The following is a 16,861-nucleotide window of genomic DNA, read 5'->3' as shown; positions in this document are numbered from 1 at the left end:
CACCCCAGCTTATTCCAGCATGTTTAAAATTGTGATTTTCCTGTGAAGGTTGGTTATTGCAAGAAAAGTTCAAGGGTTAAGTTGCTGATGTATGTCAAACTCCGTAGCTGGGGTCAACGATGGCACTTAAAATAGGTCAATCAGGTTAATGTGAAAGAGAACGTGGAAAGAAAGAGAGAGAAAGAGAGAGAGAGCATGAAAGAAAGAGACAGAAATATCTTTTCTCTCACATGTAAGTCAGTCTGGTTTCCGATTTTGGATGGAGCAGACGAGTTGAGATTGGTGCAAAGATGCATTGGAGAAAGAAACACAAAAAGAGTTAAGAATGATCAATGAGAAAGAACAAAACCAAACACTCAATTAAAAGAAATGAGTCGTTTGTTCATTTATTCGTCATTTCCAGGCCCGTAGAGTCAACGCAGAAAGAAGTTAGGAACTAAGGTATGTCAAATGAAATACTTGTTATGCACACATGAACACACATATTAAATTACATTAAATTGATACAGATAAATACAAAGACAGATGATCATGGCTGGGCACACACTTATACATAGATACAGATAAAGAGATACACGCACCCACATGTATATCACACACACACACACATATATATATATATACATATATATATATATATATATATATATATATATATATATATATATATATATATATATCAAAATACAGCATAATCACGTTGACACACCTGTTCTCATAAGATCACCAAAGTTGAACCTGGCTAGTACCAGATGGGTGATCATTTGGAAATTCTAGGCACTGTATGTGCTTTCCGCTTATCTCGGAATTTGTTTCCAGTTGTCCTGTACAGACACTTCAGTTGCTACTGGTATTTAACAATGTCGACTTAGGACAGGTATGGTTAGAGATTGCGCACAAAAATTTCAAGCGCAGGCACCCCTACAGTCGGGTATCCATAGTCTGTCAAAGATTGAAGGAGCCCTTTTTTCTTTTTTTTTTTTAAATGCATATCACACATACGCCGCTCATATAAAAGATATGTAATGAACGGCATATACACCATAGACAATATCTCCCCTTCTATGCTACATAACAGTAGGTGGCTCTATTGATCAGTATTCATGGCTTGACCAACCAATCATATTCTTATAAGGAGGAAGGACCCGGATTTACTCATACCCATTACATCACAATCAAATGGTTTTATTTATCTCTCATGTTGGAAAGATGTGACACAAGGTCAAGAAAGTGGGATTTGAAACCAGCATCCTAGAAGCACCAAGAAGATCAGTCTGATTGAAATAAAATTGTCTGCATAACCCTGTCAACATTCTCTGGTAGAAGCGACAAAGGAGGTAAAGCCTGGGGGAGTGGATCTCCTAGAACTACACAGGACCATACTTCAGATCGACAGAGAACCAACAAGCCATCCTCAGAAATGACCTAGACTCAGGCGGTCTAATTTTGGTATGAAGTCAGTCCTGAGGAGTACAATGAAAGGGGTTGCTCATTATACCTTTTAAAGCAATTAGGGGCAGATAACTCTGATCTTTATTAGCATAAATAAAGTATTCTATTTAGAACTGACTAATATTAAGTAAAATTTAAATAAGCTGAGACTATCGAAATGCACGAAGATATTAAACGTTTACAACCATTGTCGTAACTATTTAACAAATGGTGGGGTTATTGTAAAGATGTATCAATTGTTTTAATTGTATTTCTCACTGTTCGCCCTATTGAACTTTTGTCTTTTTATATTTAATTTTTTCTTATGACAATTTTTCATTATATTTTTTCAGAAGAAAAGCAAAGCAAAACGTAAGTTATTTTATATTTTACAAATAATTTGTATAAATAGAATAAGTTGGGGTAGATGGGATGGGTGATCAAAAGTGATGGAAAGAACGTCTAACTCTTATGCATTCTAAACGGTGAGCTCGTACATCTGTCAGACTTTTGCATTTGAAACTTTAATTCAAGCAAATAAAAAATAATTTTATAAAATCCACAGTAAGTTCTCTACAGTGCAATGTAGACGACACTATATTGTGGACTAAGTCGCTGTGAGGAGGCATGTGAGCTTCTTGATGCACCGTGCTTGGTTCAAGACTAGAGCAGGCAATCAATCAATTTGATTAACAAATTGTCGATTTCAGCGAATTTGATAACAATAGAAATATTGAAAGTTAAGAATATTCGTTGATTCCTTGAATTTCAAACCATATAGACAAAACACTAATTCAGAAAATTTGTCAAAAATTCAGTATCTTTCTGTATTTGTCTTCTACATTTCTTTATCTAGTTTCTTGATTACATATCAGGGAGCCAAACCGCAATGCTGAAATACCAATGCTGAAATACCGTGTATTTCGGTGTATAAGGCGGCTGTCAGATAAGACAAGGTACAAAATTTAGGCAAATTTTAATAAATTTATCATCTATCGATTGTATAAGACGACTGCTAAATCACGAAACCATGTTTGTTTAACCTAGGCTAGAGATTGACACACCCGATATCTTATGGAATATTGGTTTTAAAAGATGATTTTCTCTTTTAACTTAAAAGACAATTTTATTATATATATATATATATTATATATATAATATATATCTATGTAATATATATAATATATATATATATATATATATATATATATATATATATATATATTAAAATTAGGAAATCGTGACTTCTGGAAAATCTACAACAGTGTAGTAAATAATGGGCAATCAACAATTCCCTGCTAACCAACAATCATGATGTTGTTTGCTCAGCAACCGACAAGGCTAATATGCTTGCCAGTCGGTTTGCCTCAAACTCCACACTGGACCCTTCCAACCACCTCCTGCCTGACTTTCCTTTGTGGACAGACGCCACACTAGATGATCTAAAAATCACCCCTGCTCAGGTACATGCTATCATAAATCTTGACACTTCAAAAGCATGTGGACCTGATCTCATCCCAGCTGTGCTATTAAAAAAGTACTCAGCCAAAGTAGCTCCAGTTCTCTCCAAACTCTACAACAAATGCCTTAATGAATCATGCTTTCCGGGCTGTTGGAAAACTGCTTCTGTGGTACCAATATTCAAGAATTCTGGCGAAAGAACTGACCCATCAAATTATCGCCCCATTAGCCTTCTCACACTTTTCGCCAAAATATCTGAGACCATAATTAACCATGCTCTAGTCCGGCACCTTACAGATGCTAAACTTCTGACTGATAACAATATGGATTTAGACAAGCCCGTTCCACAGCTGACATCCTCACTGTAATCTCTGAACGTATATACCTTTCACTAGACAAAGAGGAGGAGGGCAGTGGTAGCTCTAGATATATCTAAGGCTTTTGACAGGGTATGGCACAAGGGTCTCCTCAGGAAAATTAAATCATACGGTATCACTTAGCATAATTAAATCCTTCTTAGATAAGAGAAAAATCCAGGTTGTCCTCGACGGTCGTACATCTAAACAGTGTGATATAAATGTAGGAGCGCCTCAGGGGTCTATCCTTGGACCTCTATTGTTCCTAATATTTATTAATGACCTCCCTGACAAAACTGCCTCTGAGATGGGTATATATGCTGATGACACCACACTCTATAACAGGCATGACAGGAAAACAAATGAACACATATCTAAAGAAATGGCAAAAACACTAGAGGATGACCTCCAATCTGTAGTGGAATGGGGACATAAATGGATGGTCACATTCAATGCTGCCAAGACTAAACTGGTTTCCTTCAATAATTACAAGAAACCTTCTCTGCCACCAATAGCAATTGCCAATGACTCCCTGTCTGAGAGTACATCTTTTAAACTGCTTGGCCTAACGTTCACAGGAAAAATGAGTTGGAACAATTATATTGAAAATATTGCCAGGGCCGCTGCGAAAAAGGTAGGCTCTTTCTACCGTGCTAGAAAACTACTGACACCCGAAAGTATCCTGTACCTCTATAAGGCCACCATTCGCCCATGTATGGAGTATTGTTGTCACATTTGGGCTGGTGCATCTGCTACTAGTCTCTCGCTCCTAGACAAGGTTAAAAAAATAGTCGCCAATCTGATAGGCCCTGAACTGGCATCTAAGCTTCAGCCTCTGTCCCATCAACGAAACGTTGCATTCAATAAAAAAAAATAAATAAATATTTAGTTTATGGCTGTCTTGTTCACCAGTCTTGTTTAACACAATTCACTAATTTTCAGGGCACTTTGGTCATCTTCTCATCGGTAAAAAAGTGTGATCTTGCAAAAGATTGAACATGGACACCATGTACACAAGTAATGACATAATTGGGTGGACTGTATCCTCTCTTGTCTGTAGGTTCTTTTTTTTTTTTCACATTGTATTTCTCTTTTCTTTTCTGCTAATTCTATGCCGTCCTTGACCTTTGCTCGCTAGGATGTGTAATCAGGCGACTTTGACGCGAGATCTTGTGGCTGAATGCCACAACTCTACAGATCTCTGTTGCAGGTGTCCTTGTAGCGCAGAGTTGGTTGTCCGATTGGCTGTGTTCCAGAGATCAGCTCGTCATATAGGATGTCCTTTGGGATTCGACAAACTTCCATTCTGCACACATGACCGAGCCAATGCAAGCGTCTCTGAGTAAGAATGGCAAACATGCTTGATATGCTAGCCTGGGACAAGGCAACTATGTTCTTATTTCAGCTCTGCATTTTGTTTTTTTAATATAGTTGGAAGAAATTGGATTTTTGAAAACTTTCTGAATTAGTATCTTTATATGATGTTTGTATATTTTTTTTTTTTTTTTTTTTTTTTTTTTTTTGAGATAAGAATTGATAAATATATCTATAATTATTTGGATTGTTCGGACTATTGTATGTCCAATTTTAATGGAATTTAAATCATAGAAGACAATATTTTTTGCATTGTTCTCATTTTGGTTGTTTTCTTCACAATGTTTTAGCCAGTGTGGATATGCACCTCAAGACGGTCGGAGGTTTCATCGGCCGAAAATTTGTCAGAAAAACAATCAAGATGAGAACAATAGTTCAAACAATCTAAATAATGCAAAAATAAAATAGTACCTTCTATAATTTAAATTTTATTAAAATCGGACATATTTGAAGTTTTAAGGCGGAAGGCACATAGAGGTTTGACACAGTAAGGAGTGCTTAGAAATTCCAAACTACTTCCATTGTCTTCTCTGGAGATTTTCATATACATTATTTAAATTTCATCACAAAATAGTACACTTGAAGTTTTAAGAGAGATTCTGCCTCCATAGTTATCTTAGGGAGGCACTTAGACATTTGGGAGCACTTCCATTGTATTCCAGGAAAATTTTATACATCTTTTCTTTTTATTTTATGGAAATCTCTCTAGACAAAGCGTGAAGCCGCTTGATGTAAAGAATTAAAAAACAATACTACTTTGAAGGTCCAAACTTAGCTTGCAAAAAGTGTTAGATGAATACATTCTGATCCAAACAAAAGCAATTCTTTCCCCTTTGTCAGAGACCTCACTCCTAGAATGTGACGACTAAGAAACAAAATAAGGGAAGCGAGAGTAAACCCAAGGTTCATTGTCTAATCACTTCAAAATTTCGTCTGATTAAAATTTAATCAAAATAAGATATATTTGAAATTTTAAGGAGGGTCCAGCCCCATGACCTCCATAGGTGGCCATTTAGAAATATGAGATTATTTTCATTGTCATCTTGGGAAAATTTTACATAAGAATTCATTTTTAGTTTTTATGTAGATTCTTTAACCTTTCTTTCTATAAGGAACAAACACAGAAACACACCGAAATTTATATATAGAGATATATTTTTTGAAAGTAAGTAAATCTAAATAATTTTAGATGTTTTAATGAAAAATACAAGGTGATATGTGTGTGTTTCTATCTACCTATCCATCTCTCTCCCTCTCTCTCCCCCCCCCCTCTCTCTCTCTCTCTCTATATATATATATATATATATATATATATATATATATATATATATATATATATAATATATATATAGAGAGAGAAAGAGAGTTTAATCACACATATTACCCACATATATTAAACCCATCAGGACATATATACCATTCACCTACCTGAACTATATAATAAAAACTATACTCTTCCTATATCACAGAGCCCAAACATCGTCAATATTTTATTTTGCTCCTAATGTAACTATCGCTAGACGTCGCATCCCTATTTTATTACCTAGTATCTTCTCTCTTCTTCTGATGAGAAGCATTAGGCTTAAAAATACCATTGTATAAAAAGTCTCCACTTACCATACACCCCTAATTGATGCATGGTCTTATTGGTTGGTTGGTTGTTTTTGTATTACGGCATATCAACCCTTTTCAGGTTATTTAATGCCGAATCTAAAGATTTTGAAGAAAAAATTTTTTAATAGAATATATTTGTTTTCACATCGGTTTCTATTTAATCCATAGTTGGGACCCTAACAGGTACTATCACTCCGGGTCAGAGTCGACCTGGGAGCAATGGTAATTAAAGGGTGGCTCCACACTCCCAAAAGCCCACAAGCTGGGGCCTCACCACTGGATATAGTTTAAAGTCATATCCAGGACCCCCATTGAGGGACTTTTACCCTCTGCCTCTAATGCCCCACCGATAGGGCCAACATGGTCTTATTGAATAAATGAATAAATTTATACATATTAGTATATAGTTTTATATCATCATTTTCTTTTTTAATTGATATATATCTATCTATATATATATGCTTTTATTTTAACTCATAATATTTTTTTATTTTTCATTATATAGTAATCTTGTTGACAACAATAATTCTACGAATGGTAAGTTGTTTTTGTTTTTTTTAATCTAGCAGCAAAACCTTTTTTTTTTGTGTCTTTTTTTTTTTTCAAAAGTTATTTTACAATTGCTAACAAGAGTACCAGTTTTATTTTTTTGTCAGACATGAGGTTCGTTTTTAATATGGGGGGAAACCAGCTCCCCAAAAAGGGGCACTCTGTGTAGTAACGAAAATAAAAAATGGGTCAGTCATGAAGGATTTTTCCTCCATTAACCGAGACCAAAAATGTGTAGTGCAGCATTTGAAGAACAGATACTACACTTTGAGATATTAAATTTTTTATTCACAAGAAAAAAAGAAATACAAATAGGAAAATGAACAAAGAATTTAGGCACAAGGCAAACTCCAAAAGAAGGAGGGGGGTAAAAATTAAAAAAAAAAAAGCAAACCTTGTTTTTATATAGGAGTACCAGGTTATGCCGTTTCTGCTTCATTTTTTTTTTTTTTTTTTTTTTTTTTAATTCTGTGCATTTTCTTGAGGCATAGCTATTTTATAGGGGTTCACTAAGCAATCGTTTTCCCGTTAACAAAATATCTGTGAAATATAAAATCTTATTGTTAATAAAATCTTCAATAAATACTGATTAAAACAAAAAGAAATCTGGACAACTGTCTTCACTTCGTAATAAAATTTAATTCTTTTAAAAACAATAAATAATCTTTGTCTTATTATTATAAAAAAATTGGTTGGTTGTTTTTGTTTTACGGCATATCAACCCTTTTCAGGTTATTTAATGCCGAATCCAGTGATTTTGAAAAAAAAGGTTTTTAGAACTTTTTTTTTTTTAAGTCAGTTTCTATTTAATCCATAGTTGGGACCCTGACAGGTACTACCATTCCGGGTCAGAGTGGACCTGGGAGCAATGACCATTAAGGAGTGGCTCCATATTCCTCAAAGCCCGCAAGCTGGGGGGGGGGCCCTCACCATCGGATATAGTTTAAGGTCATATCCAGGACCTATTATAAAACATAATTGGCAACTAAATATTCTTCGTATTAATGACACGAATGTAATTTTTTTAAAATATATTTGTTTCAAATTTTACTACTTTAGGCGCCATAATTTGATTTGGGAATAATTCATTTCAAAAGAAGGAAAGTTGGAATCGTTTGCTTTAACAACATCAGATTTTCATCATCAATTGTGAGATATTCTCTCACCTCGTATTTGCCTTTGGCAGAATGAAAGAAAACAAACAGAAGTCACAACAGGCTCACCTTTAAACTTTAACATAAATTTCATTAAAGTAAAAAGATCCAAATTGCATCTTTAGCCTTCTACCGAAACAGAGCTGGTAACACCCGTAAGGGTAGTAGTTCATGGTTTATCTTCACGTTTGCAGGATTCAAGACTCCACGCTGTTCAAAGAATAGTTGGAACAAGTCGATGAGTTAAGTGATGCTTTCCAAGGATGAATGCTGCGAGTTTTGTAATCGTCATGGAGTTCACTGCAAATAACCGTCCGAATGCTGGACAAAAGGCAGGTCCAAATGTAGATCTCAAATTTGTCTCAAAGATAAATTTTACAAGTAATGAAGAAAGTGAACCAATCGTAGAGCACAACAGTGTGTGAAGGATACAAAGCTTCTTTCTTAGAACTGCACGCCTGTGGAACTCTGTTCCATCTGCCTGCTTCCCACCTGACTACAACTTGGATGTCTTCAAGTCCAACGTTAACAAATTCCTAATGAACCGTCCTCTTAAGTAAACACTTCATCAAATCTCCACACTAACGTAATGTACTTGCAATAACCCTTATCCCTGAGTGGCTTCCGGGCCTTGGTAAGTGGTGATCACTGTGTAAAAAAAAAAAAATTTTTTTAAAAGTAAACACTTCATTAAATCTCCACACTAACGGACTGTACTTGCAATAACCCTTATCCCTGAGTGGCTTCCGGGCCTTGATAAGTGGTGACCACCGTGTATAAAAAATAAATAAATAAAAAATACAATATTCCGCCCAATGTAAGGGCATCGGTGTTTGCAAATGATAACATTTCGCCCCACGTTAGAGCATTAATACGTTTCAATGAGATAAAGAATTTTTGAGGCTACATGCCTCGAGTGATTTTTTTTAACGTCCATTCGAGCTTTGTGAAAACTGAGGCGACCTGAAACATAAAAATAGCGTCAAAAATACGACTCAGCAGTTAGTAACAACAATCAATCTGATACATCCAAACAAAATCGTGGGCGGTCAAACCGACCAATGAGGAGCCTGCTTATTTCTGCAGAATTTCTTACACAATTTAAAAAAATATGTCTGTGAAAGATAATGTACGAGGTACCTTCAATAAGTTTCCAGACTTCTTTTTTATGATTACTTTTATTGGTACACACACATAAAACTCTCGTCCCTTTTGAAGTAATCTCCTCTGGCTGTAATACACTTGTTGTACCATTCTAACAACTTCTGGAAGGCACGATGAAAGTCCTCTTATATGAGCATGTCAATGACCCTTGTCACAGCCTCTTTCATCTCCTCAGTTATCTCATAACGACAGACAGCCTTTAAGGTTTTCTTTAAGCTTAGGGAATAACCAAAAGTCACATTGAGCAAGGTCTAGACTATAGGGAGGGTGAGGAACTGTCTTGATACCCATTTTGATCAAATAGTCTGTGATCTTCTGGGACAGACTTTGTGCAAATCTTCTGCATTTTAGGTTCCTCACGAATGATTATGTATACGGTTCCCACACTGACATCAAACTGTTCACTGTATGTCTCTATAGACATACAACAGTTCTTATCGATGAAATTCTTTATTTGGTCAATCAACTCTGGTTTTTTGACTTCCTTACTCTTCTCGCACATCTCATCATCCATCACAGACTCCTTACTTTCCTTGAATCTCTTATGCCATTCAAAAACTGATGCTCGATTCATGCAAAATGGTCCAAAAGCAGTTTGAAGCATTCCATACGTTTCGGTGGCATTCTTTCCAAGTTTGAAACGAAATTTTATCGCATATCCTTCTTTTAAAGCGTCCTTGCATACAGATTGCATTTTTGAACTTTACTAGCTGTGACAAGTAGGCTTTAATAGCGTGTATTCCAATTCCTGCTGTAGCTGTTCATTTGAAACTGAAATCATGAAATAGGTCAGTCACCTCATAAGATGTAGAGCAATAACATATTGAATTTTCAAGAGCATACAACAATTTTAAATGCCTGTACAAAAAAAGTCTGGAAACTTATTGAAGGCACCTTACAAGTTTAGACAATTGTGTGGGAATACCAATAGTTAAATTGTTCCTTAGTAGGATCATGATTTTGTGGGAACAAGTATTTTGCATATGTGTGTGTGTGTGTTATTATCTGTGAATTTATGAAACACATACTGTTAATGTATACTGTACCTTGGGGTAATTGCGCCAAGTCCGGGGTAATTGTGCCAACTAGCTAACAGTGTTCCTTTGGCAACCACGCATATAAAGAGCACTTTTTTTAATTGACACAATTACCCTTGGATTTGGTGCAATTACCCCAAAGTACGGTATGTGTATGCTTATAGTAGGTTTGCACAGACTTGAAAAGTCTTTGAATTTAGATTTTTTCCTTGAAAAGGCATTATTTCTATTATTACATTGAAAAATCTAACTTTGTGGGTCTTTGTTTTGTAGTTTTTAACTTTTAACGGGACATTCAAAAACAAATCACACACACTCACAGACAACTACTCTTTATATAATAGATATTTATATGTCTGTTTGGGAATGAGGATTTCATATTGAAATTAATTTATACCATTTATCAAATAGTAAAGCCAACATTTGCCATCATGTAGACAATGACTTTTAATGAATGTCTAAAATTATTATATTTTTATTTTCAGAGATGATTGATAATTCACTCTACGCTGGTGTTACAAATAATGCAGGTAAAAATCAGATTATTGCACTTATAAATCGATATTACTTACAAATGTACACCTTCCCTAAAAAATATGCTTCCCCTGTGTTCACACAAATATTCATCTAAATGAATAATTGTGGAAGTTGGGGTCATTTCTCACGCTAACAGTAAAATCAAAAGTTCTATTTATAATTAATTCAACTTGCTGCTGAAGAGGCCAAAATATTTAATGTTGTTAACTTGTTCTTTTGTACAAAGTTAACTAGCCTGGGTACCCAGCATTGCCCGGGAGTTTGGAGGTGTGTGTTGAGCCAAAAAAAAAAAAAAGTAGTAGTAGGTAGGCAGACTCGAACCCATACCGTGAAGGGGGGAAAAAGACTGAAAAAAAGTGACGTCTTTGCTATTGCGCCCATCGCCCAACCGGAAGTGACATAGGTTTAAATTAAGGCTACTCAATCGAAAAGGGGATGACTATAAAAAATATCGGCGAAAAAAGCGACCCCCTCCCTGTAGAAAAGCGCCCAGTTGAGGGTGAAGGAATTAATGTTTTTAGCCTTTTTCCGATATTTGACGTCTGAAGGATCGAGCTTCAAAACGATACCAATCTCGTGAAAATCCGTTGCCTTTGTCAAAAGTTTTAGGCAAACATACGTACATAAATTTAAACAGACAGGTGAGATTTATATTATAGATAGCTTAAGAGGGATTGTCTTTGAAGGTCTCCCGGACCCAGTTGACCCCCAGAGAATTGATATCTTTTACCTAAATTTTAAATATTGTTCATTCAGGACAATGCTAATCAAGAATATACCAACTTTGTGGGTGTTTGTTTTGTAGTTTGTTTTTTTTTACTTTTAGCTTAGCATACATGTAAACAGACAACTACTCTTTATATAAAAGATATTCATATGTCTGTTTGGGAGTTAGGATTTCATGTTAAAAATTAATTTTTTTATGCCGTATATAAGACTAGCAAAGATACATATGCTTTGCACGGGACTTTGCACGCTCGGGTACTCACTTTGCAGACAACTTTGGAGTAAGTGGATGTAGTAAGAGCCGAATCAAATATGACCTTAACCTTTGACCTTGAAAAGTGCTGTGTACCATCCCTAGGTCGGAGACTATCATCATGTCAGGTTTGGCTATAATCAGTCTAGTAGTGTGGGCTGTAGGAGTGTGCATATATATATATATATATATATATATATATATATGTGTATATGCTATGACCTTGTTGACATTTAACCTTGAAAAATTGTGTGCACGATCTCTAGGTGGACCATCATCATGTCAGTTTTGGTCATGATCGGTCCAGTGGTGTGGACCTTAGGAGAGTTGTACATACACACACACACACACAAACGCTACTACTTATATATATAATCAGGTCATCCCATGAGTTTTATCCGAATTTATGAAAAAAGAAAAGAAGTGACCAAATGTTATATTTTATTAAAGATTTAATCATCAATATACTTTCCCTGATTATCTATGACTTCCTTCCATCTATAAACAAGCTTATTAATTACATCACTGTAAATTCCTTTTGGCTTTGATTCGAAGAACTCACAAATGTCAATTTCAACATCTTTCTGCCTTACAAAAGCTGTTCCTTCCAAATGATTTTGTAAGCTACGAAACAAATGGTAGTCTGAAGGAGCAAGGCGAGAAGAATAGTGTGGAGAAAAAATTTTCTCCCAATCAAGTTCTTCGATCTTTTGTGAGGAGATTTTGCTGTGTTGGCTTGTGCATTATCCTGATGAAACATCATCCCTTTTCGGTTCACTAGAGCAGGTCTTTTTCCCCTCAAAGCTTGGTTGAAACGCTCTAATGGCTGACAGTATATTGGAGCATTACTTGTTGCATTAGGTGGTAACAATTCAAAGTGGAATATTTCTAGCCGCTTTGGCTGTTGAGTTTCCATTCTTGAACTCATAAAGCATTATATGCCTCAAATGATTCTTAGGCACGTCCATATTAGTAGGGTTGTAATCAAGCAAATTTAAATTTTATCTTTCTGTAAAAAAATGTAATCAGTTAAAATGCATCTAAACATAAAAATGTAAAAATGTACACAATATTTTTTAAATTTCGTTCACAGGGAAGTTAAATTAACGTTTACAGGGAACATGAACTGGAATAGATACATTGAGAGCATTGCCAGGGTTGCTGCGAAGAAGGTGGGATCCCTCTACCATGCTAGAAAACTACTTACGCCTGAAAATATCCTGTACCTCTATAAGGCCACCATTCACCCATGTATGGAGTACTGTTGTCACATTTGGGCTGGTGCATCTGCTACTTGTCTCGCACTCCTGGACAGGGTTCAAAAGAGAGTCGCCAACCTGATAAGTTCTGAACTGTCATCTAGGCTTCAACCTCTGTCCCATCGATGAAATGTTTCATCCCTCTGCCTGTTCTACAAGTACTTTAATGGTGAATGCTCTGATGAACTACAAGCACTTGTACCCCCTTGCCATGAATACCCCTGACAAACCCGACAAGCAGCTAAATCTCACCCCTTCACAGTAGAGATCCCTAGGTGTAAGAAGGCCTTCTACTCTAATAGTTTCTTCCCTAGAACTGCTGCCTTTGGAATTTCCGGTTTCCTGCTTCCCCAACTGTACTGACATGCAGAAGTTCAAGTGTAATGTGAACAGATATCTTACTATTCATCTCCCTTCATAATATCCCTGCAACTTATGTCCCCAATAGTAGCCCCCTACTTCAAAGTGGCACTGTGCCTTGTTTAGAGGAAAAATTGAATAAAAAAAATTTTTTAATTTAAAAACAAAGGCAAAAATTCGGACAGAACTTATGGTTTGACCTGGTAGATAGTAAAGCCAGCGTTCGCCATCATGTAGACAATGACTTCTGATGAAAGTCTAAAATTATTTTTATTTTTGTTTTCAGAGATGATTGACAATTCACTCTACGCTGGTGTTACAAATAATGCAGGTAAAAATCAGATTATTGCACTTATAAATCGATATCACTTACAAATGTACACCTTTCATCACAAATATGCTTCCCCTGTGTTTTCATGAATATTCATTTCAATTAATATAGGATGGAATGCTAAAATTGTTCCTCTAGAGAAAACAACACTACAAATTTATTTTCAAACTTTTATTGAAAAAAAAATCAATTCAGGTAATTTAATGCTGTAGTAGAGCTGACATCTAATCAATATAGCCGCCCTTAACTTCAATCACTGCATCGATATGAGTTTGGAACTGGCAGCATGCCTTTTCCACAAGCGCCGGTGGGAGCTCGGTAAATACTCAGTGGATGGCGGCGTTTGGGCTGGCTTTGGTGTTGTGGGAGGTCATGTTGGTGATGTTCTCGATGTATGACCAAACAAAGTAGTCCAGCAGGTTCAGGTCCGGAGAGAAGGGGGAGGTAGCCAGTAAGAAAAGTAAGAAAAGTACAAAGTCGGAGCACTCCTTCTGGAGCCAAGCCCGAGTCTCTTTGGACTTATGAATCGCGCTGAGTCTTACTGCCACACCCTGGGTTTGCCAGCAATCACCTGACTGCACCAGGGGATCGCCACACTCTTCAGCATATCCAAGTACACTTTGGTGTTGACTTTCAAGCCGACTTTGAAGATGTGAAGTGGCATGATGTAGGCCTCACTTGAAACCATACCAAAGACCATAACCGTGGCTGGAAACTTTGTTTTCATCACCCTGACCATGTTCCTGTTATCCGGATTTGCATTTTGAGGGAGCTGGTAATGTTGTCATAACTTGGATTGGTAGAGAGCATGAGTTGTACAGTGGCGCATCTCCGATCTCACTTGGTGAACATTGTCACTTTCAGACATGATAGAAGACTTCTATCGCTATTGGGATTTGTACACAACTGGCTAACCAGTCTGAAAAAAAAAAAGAAAGAAAACCGGTTTTCATCAAACGGAAATTGAATCATGTCGTCTTTTCTAATGCGACAATAATTTTATCGTTCCATCCTGTAAATGTGCAAGTTCAACCTATTTCTCACAAAAAACAGTAAAGTCAAAATGTCCTATTTTCAAATCCGTTCATATCATATCAGTCAAATGATTTTATTATTGGCGTAGGTTTCCCCGATATTTTTCTAGTCAGAATTCTTTCTAGAAAGATATTGGGTACGTATGGAAGGTTGCCAACATCATAAGTGAAAGTGATTTTTATGAAACGAACTAGATTCGAACTTGGAAACCCTGGTCATCAGTTCATGTTAACGATTTCGCCACCATCACCTAACTCTTCAAGTTAATTCAACTTTATATATTTTTGCTTGAGTATATGCGATATCAGTTCGATGGCTAATTAATTTGCATAATGGTTTTGAAAAAGGATATTTTATTAATTAACTATTATTTGTTATTGTGTTTTTTTGTTGTTTTTTTTTTGTATTTTTTTTTAATTTATTGGTTGTTTTTATTTTAACATAACAAATAATCATGCTTTATTTCCTGGAAAAAATGTTTAGCGTTTGTGTTTAAATATTCTTTTCTTTAGATCAGTGGTCCCCAACCTTTTTTTACATGGCCGCACCCTACTGAGCTCTTTAAATATTCGTGGTACACCAATCACAAAAAAAAAAAAAAAAGCAACAAATATTTAAATGACTAATCAACAACATGTTTATAAACATATGTTTATTATCGAATATTTAAATAAAAAAAAACATTTTTTTTAAATTTAAAAAAAAGATTTATATACTAGCAGACCGCCCGGCGTTGCCCGGTCGTAAAATATGCATAAATATTATATTTTAATTAATGCAGATTTCTTATCATGAACAGAAATTCTGTGGGTATTAAACATAATGTTAAATTCCTTTTAAAAAAAAAAAAAAAAAAAAAATGAAGTAAAAAAAATGTAAATAAACTGAGACATGTGCATGCGAGTATCATGGTTTTTCTAGACAGTTAATTTCTTGTAAGTAAAAAAAAAAAATACTCGAGCTGAGATCGAAACCAAAACCTAAAGACAGTGAGCCAAGTATGAAAACAATTAGGCCAGCTTGACACGATCTTTTAAAAAATGTTTTCAAACCTACTTATCCTTAGCATAATGAAGCTGTCATATGAACCATTCACGCATGCGCATTCGTGAAACAGTTGACAAATAAAAATCCGATGGACCCCCCCCCCTTCCCCACGTACCAATTTTTCAATTTTGACCCCTTAGTAGCCCTTCTTTCCAGGTGAAAACCGATTAAAAAGTTTTTCACATGTTTGAAATCCTCTATATATTAAATTCCAAGTCTGTAGATCAAAAATTCGTTGAGTATATAGGTTGAGAAATGTCCTCATATATATACACACACACACATATTCTCACTTTTCTAGATATATAAGTTTGATTTTTTTTTTTTTCTTTTTGATATTTAAACATAAATATCACATCCGTAATAACGCAACATATATATATATGCAGCAGCTTTGCTAACAATCAACTTTGTATCGGTCAAAATGGATATATTTAAAATGTATAAATAATTAAGAGTTTAGTATAGTTTCCTTGAAGCATTGTTTAGTCTTAATATAAAGGAAATTTATAGAAGGCAACATATATACAATGCCGGCAAAAAGGAAGTCCGCATTTGTAATTTTTTTTTCAAAGACTGCAAATTTAAGCTAAATTCATTTTAACTGTTTAAACAAACTACACCTCATTTGATTCGCCTTTTATTCTTCTATAATTTTATCTGTTCATATTTGACTTTTAATTGAAATATGCTAGTGTCCACGTCAATTTTAAAAAATAACTTCAAATTGAGGAGGCAAAAAGAAAGTCCGCAGCAACAAATTCGCCGCTTAAAACCAGCTTAAATTATTGCCTCTAAATCAGTTTAAAATATCCACCAACAGGCAACAAAGCATCTCTAACCGTAATTGTTGTTGTTCCAGGTTATACAATGTAGCATTTAGTCCATATGCCACGACTTTCTCTTAGTGATCGTCAGGAGCTCATTAATCTCCACCTTTTTGGTTTATTTAATCGTGAAATCGGTTGCAGATTGAAATGTGATAAGAAAATGGTACGAAAGACTGTGCAAAAGCACCAAAACATCGACAGTTTTCATGATGCTCCTAACTCTGGTCGTACTAGAGTTACTTCTAACAGGGAAGACAATGCTATCAAGATCCGCAGCCTAAGAAACAGATTTTAAAATCCAACAACAGAGCAATCTTGTGAAAAAGTGCTCTATTTCTACTGT

The 16,861-nt window shown here is 35.4% G+C and overlaps 1 protein-coding gene across 4 annotated transcripts in view; it reads left to right on the top strand.

The window, feature by feature from the left end:
- The window catches only part of LOC145248869 (uncharacterized), a 402,247-nt gene that overhangs the window by 327,270 nt on the left and 58,116 nt on the right, over positions 1-16,861 (top strand). For all 4 annotated transcript variants that reach the window (XM_080110617.1, XM_080110620.1, XM_080110619.1 and 1 more), the window contains exons 12-15: positions 1,785-1,803; positions 6,742-6,773; positions 10,626-10,670; positions 13,562-13,606. In XM_080110617.1, the coding sequence (XP_079966743.1) occupies positions 1,785-1,803; positions 6,742-6,773; positions 10,626-10,670; positions 13,562-13,606 (141 nt within the window). The remainder of the gene's footprint in view (positions 1-1,784; positions 1,804-6,741; positions 6,774-10,625; positions 10,671-13,561; positions 13,607-16,861) is intronic.

The sequence above is a fragment of the Euprymna scolopes genome, chromosome 27, assembly GCF_053919585.1.
Source record: "Euprymna scolopes isolate OS-2025 chromosome 27, ASM5391958v1, whole genome shotgun sequence".
Classification (NCBI taxonomy): domain Eukaryota; kingdom Metazoa; phylum Mollusca; class Cephalopoda; order Sepiida; family Sepiolidae; genus Euprymna; species Euprymna scolopes.
The sequence above is the reverse complement of the archived record's forward strand: the minus strand, read 5'-3'. Positions and strand labels throughout refer to the sequence as shown.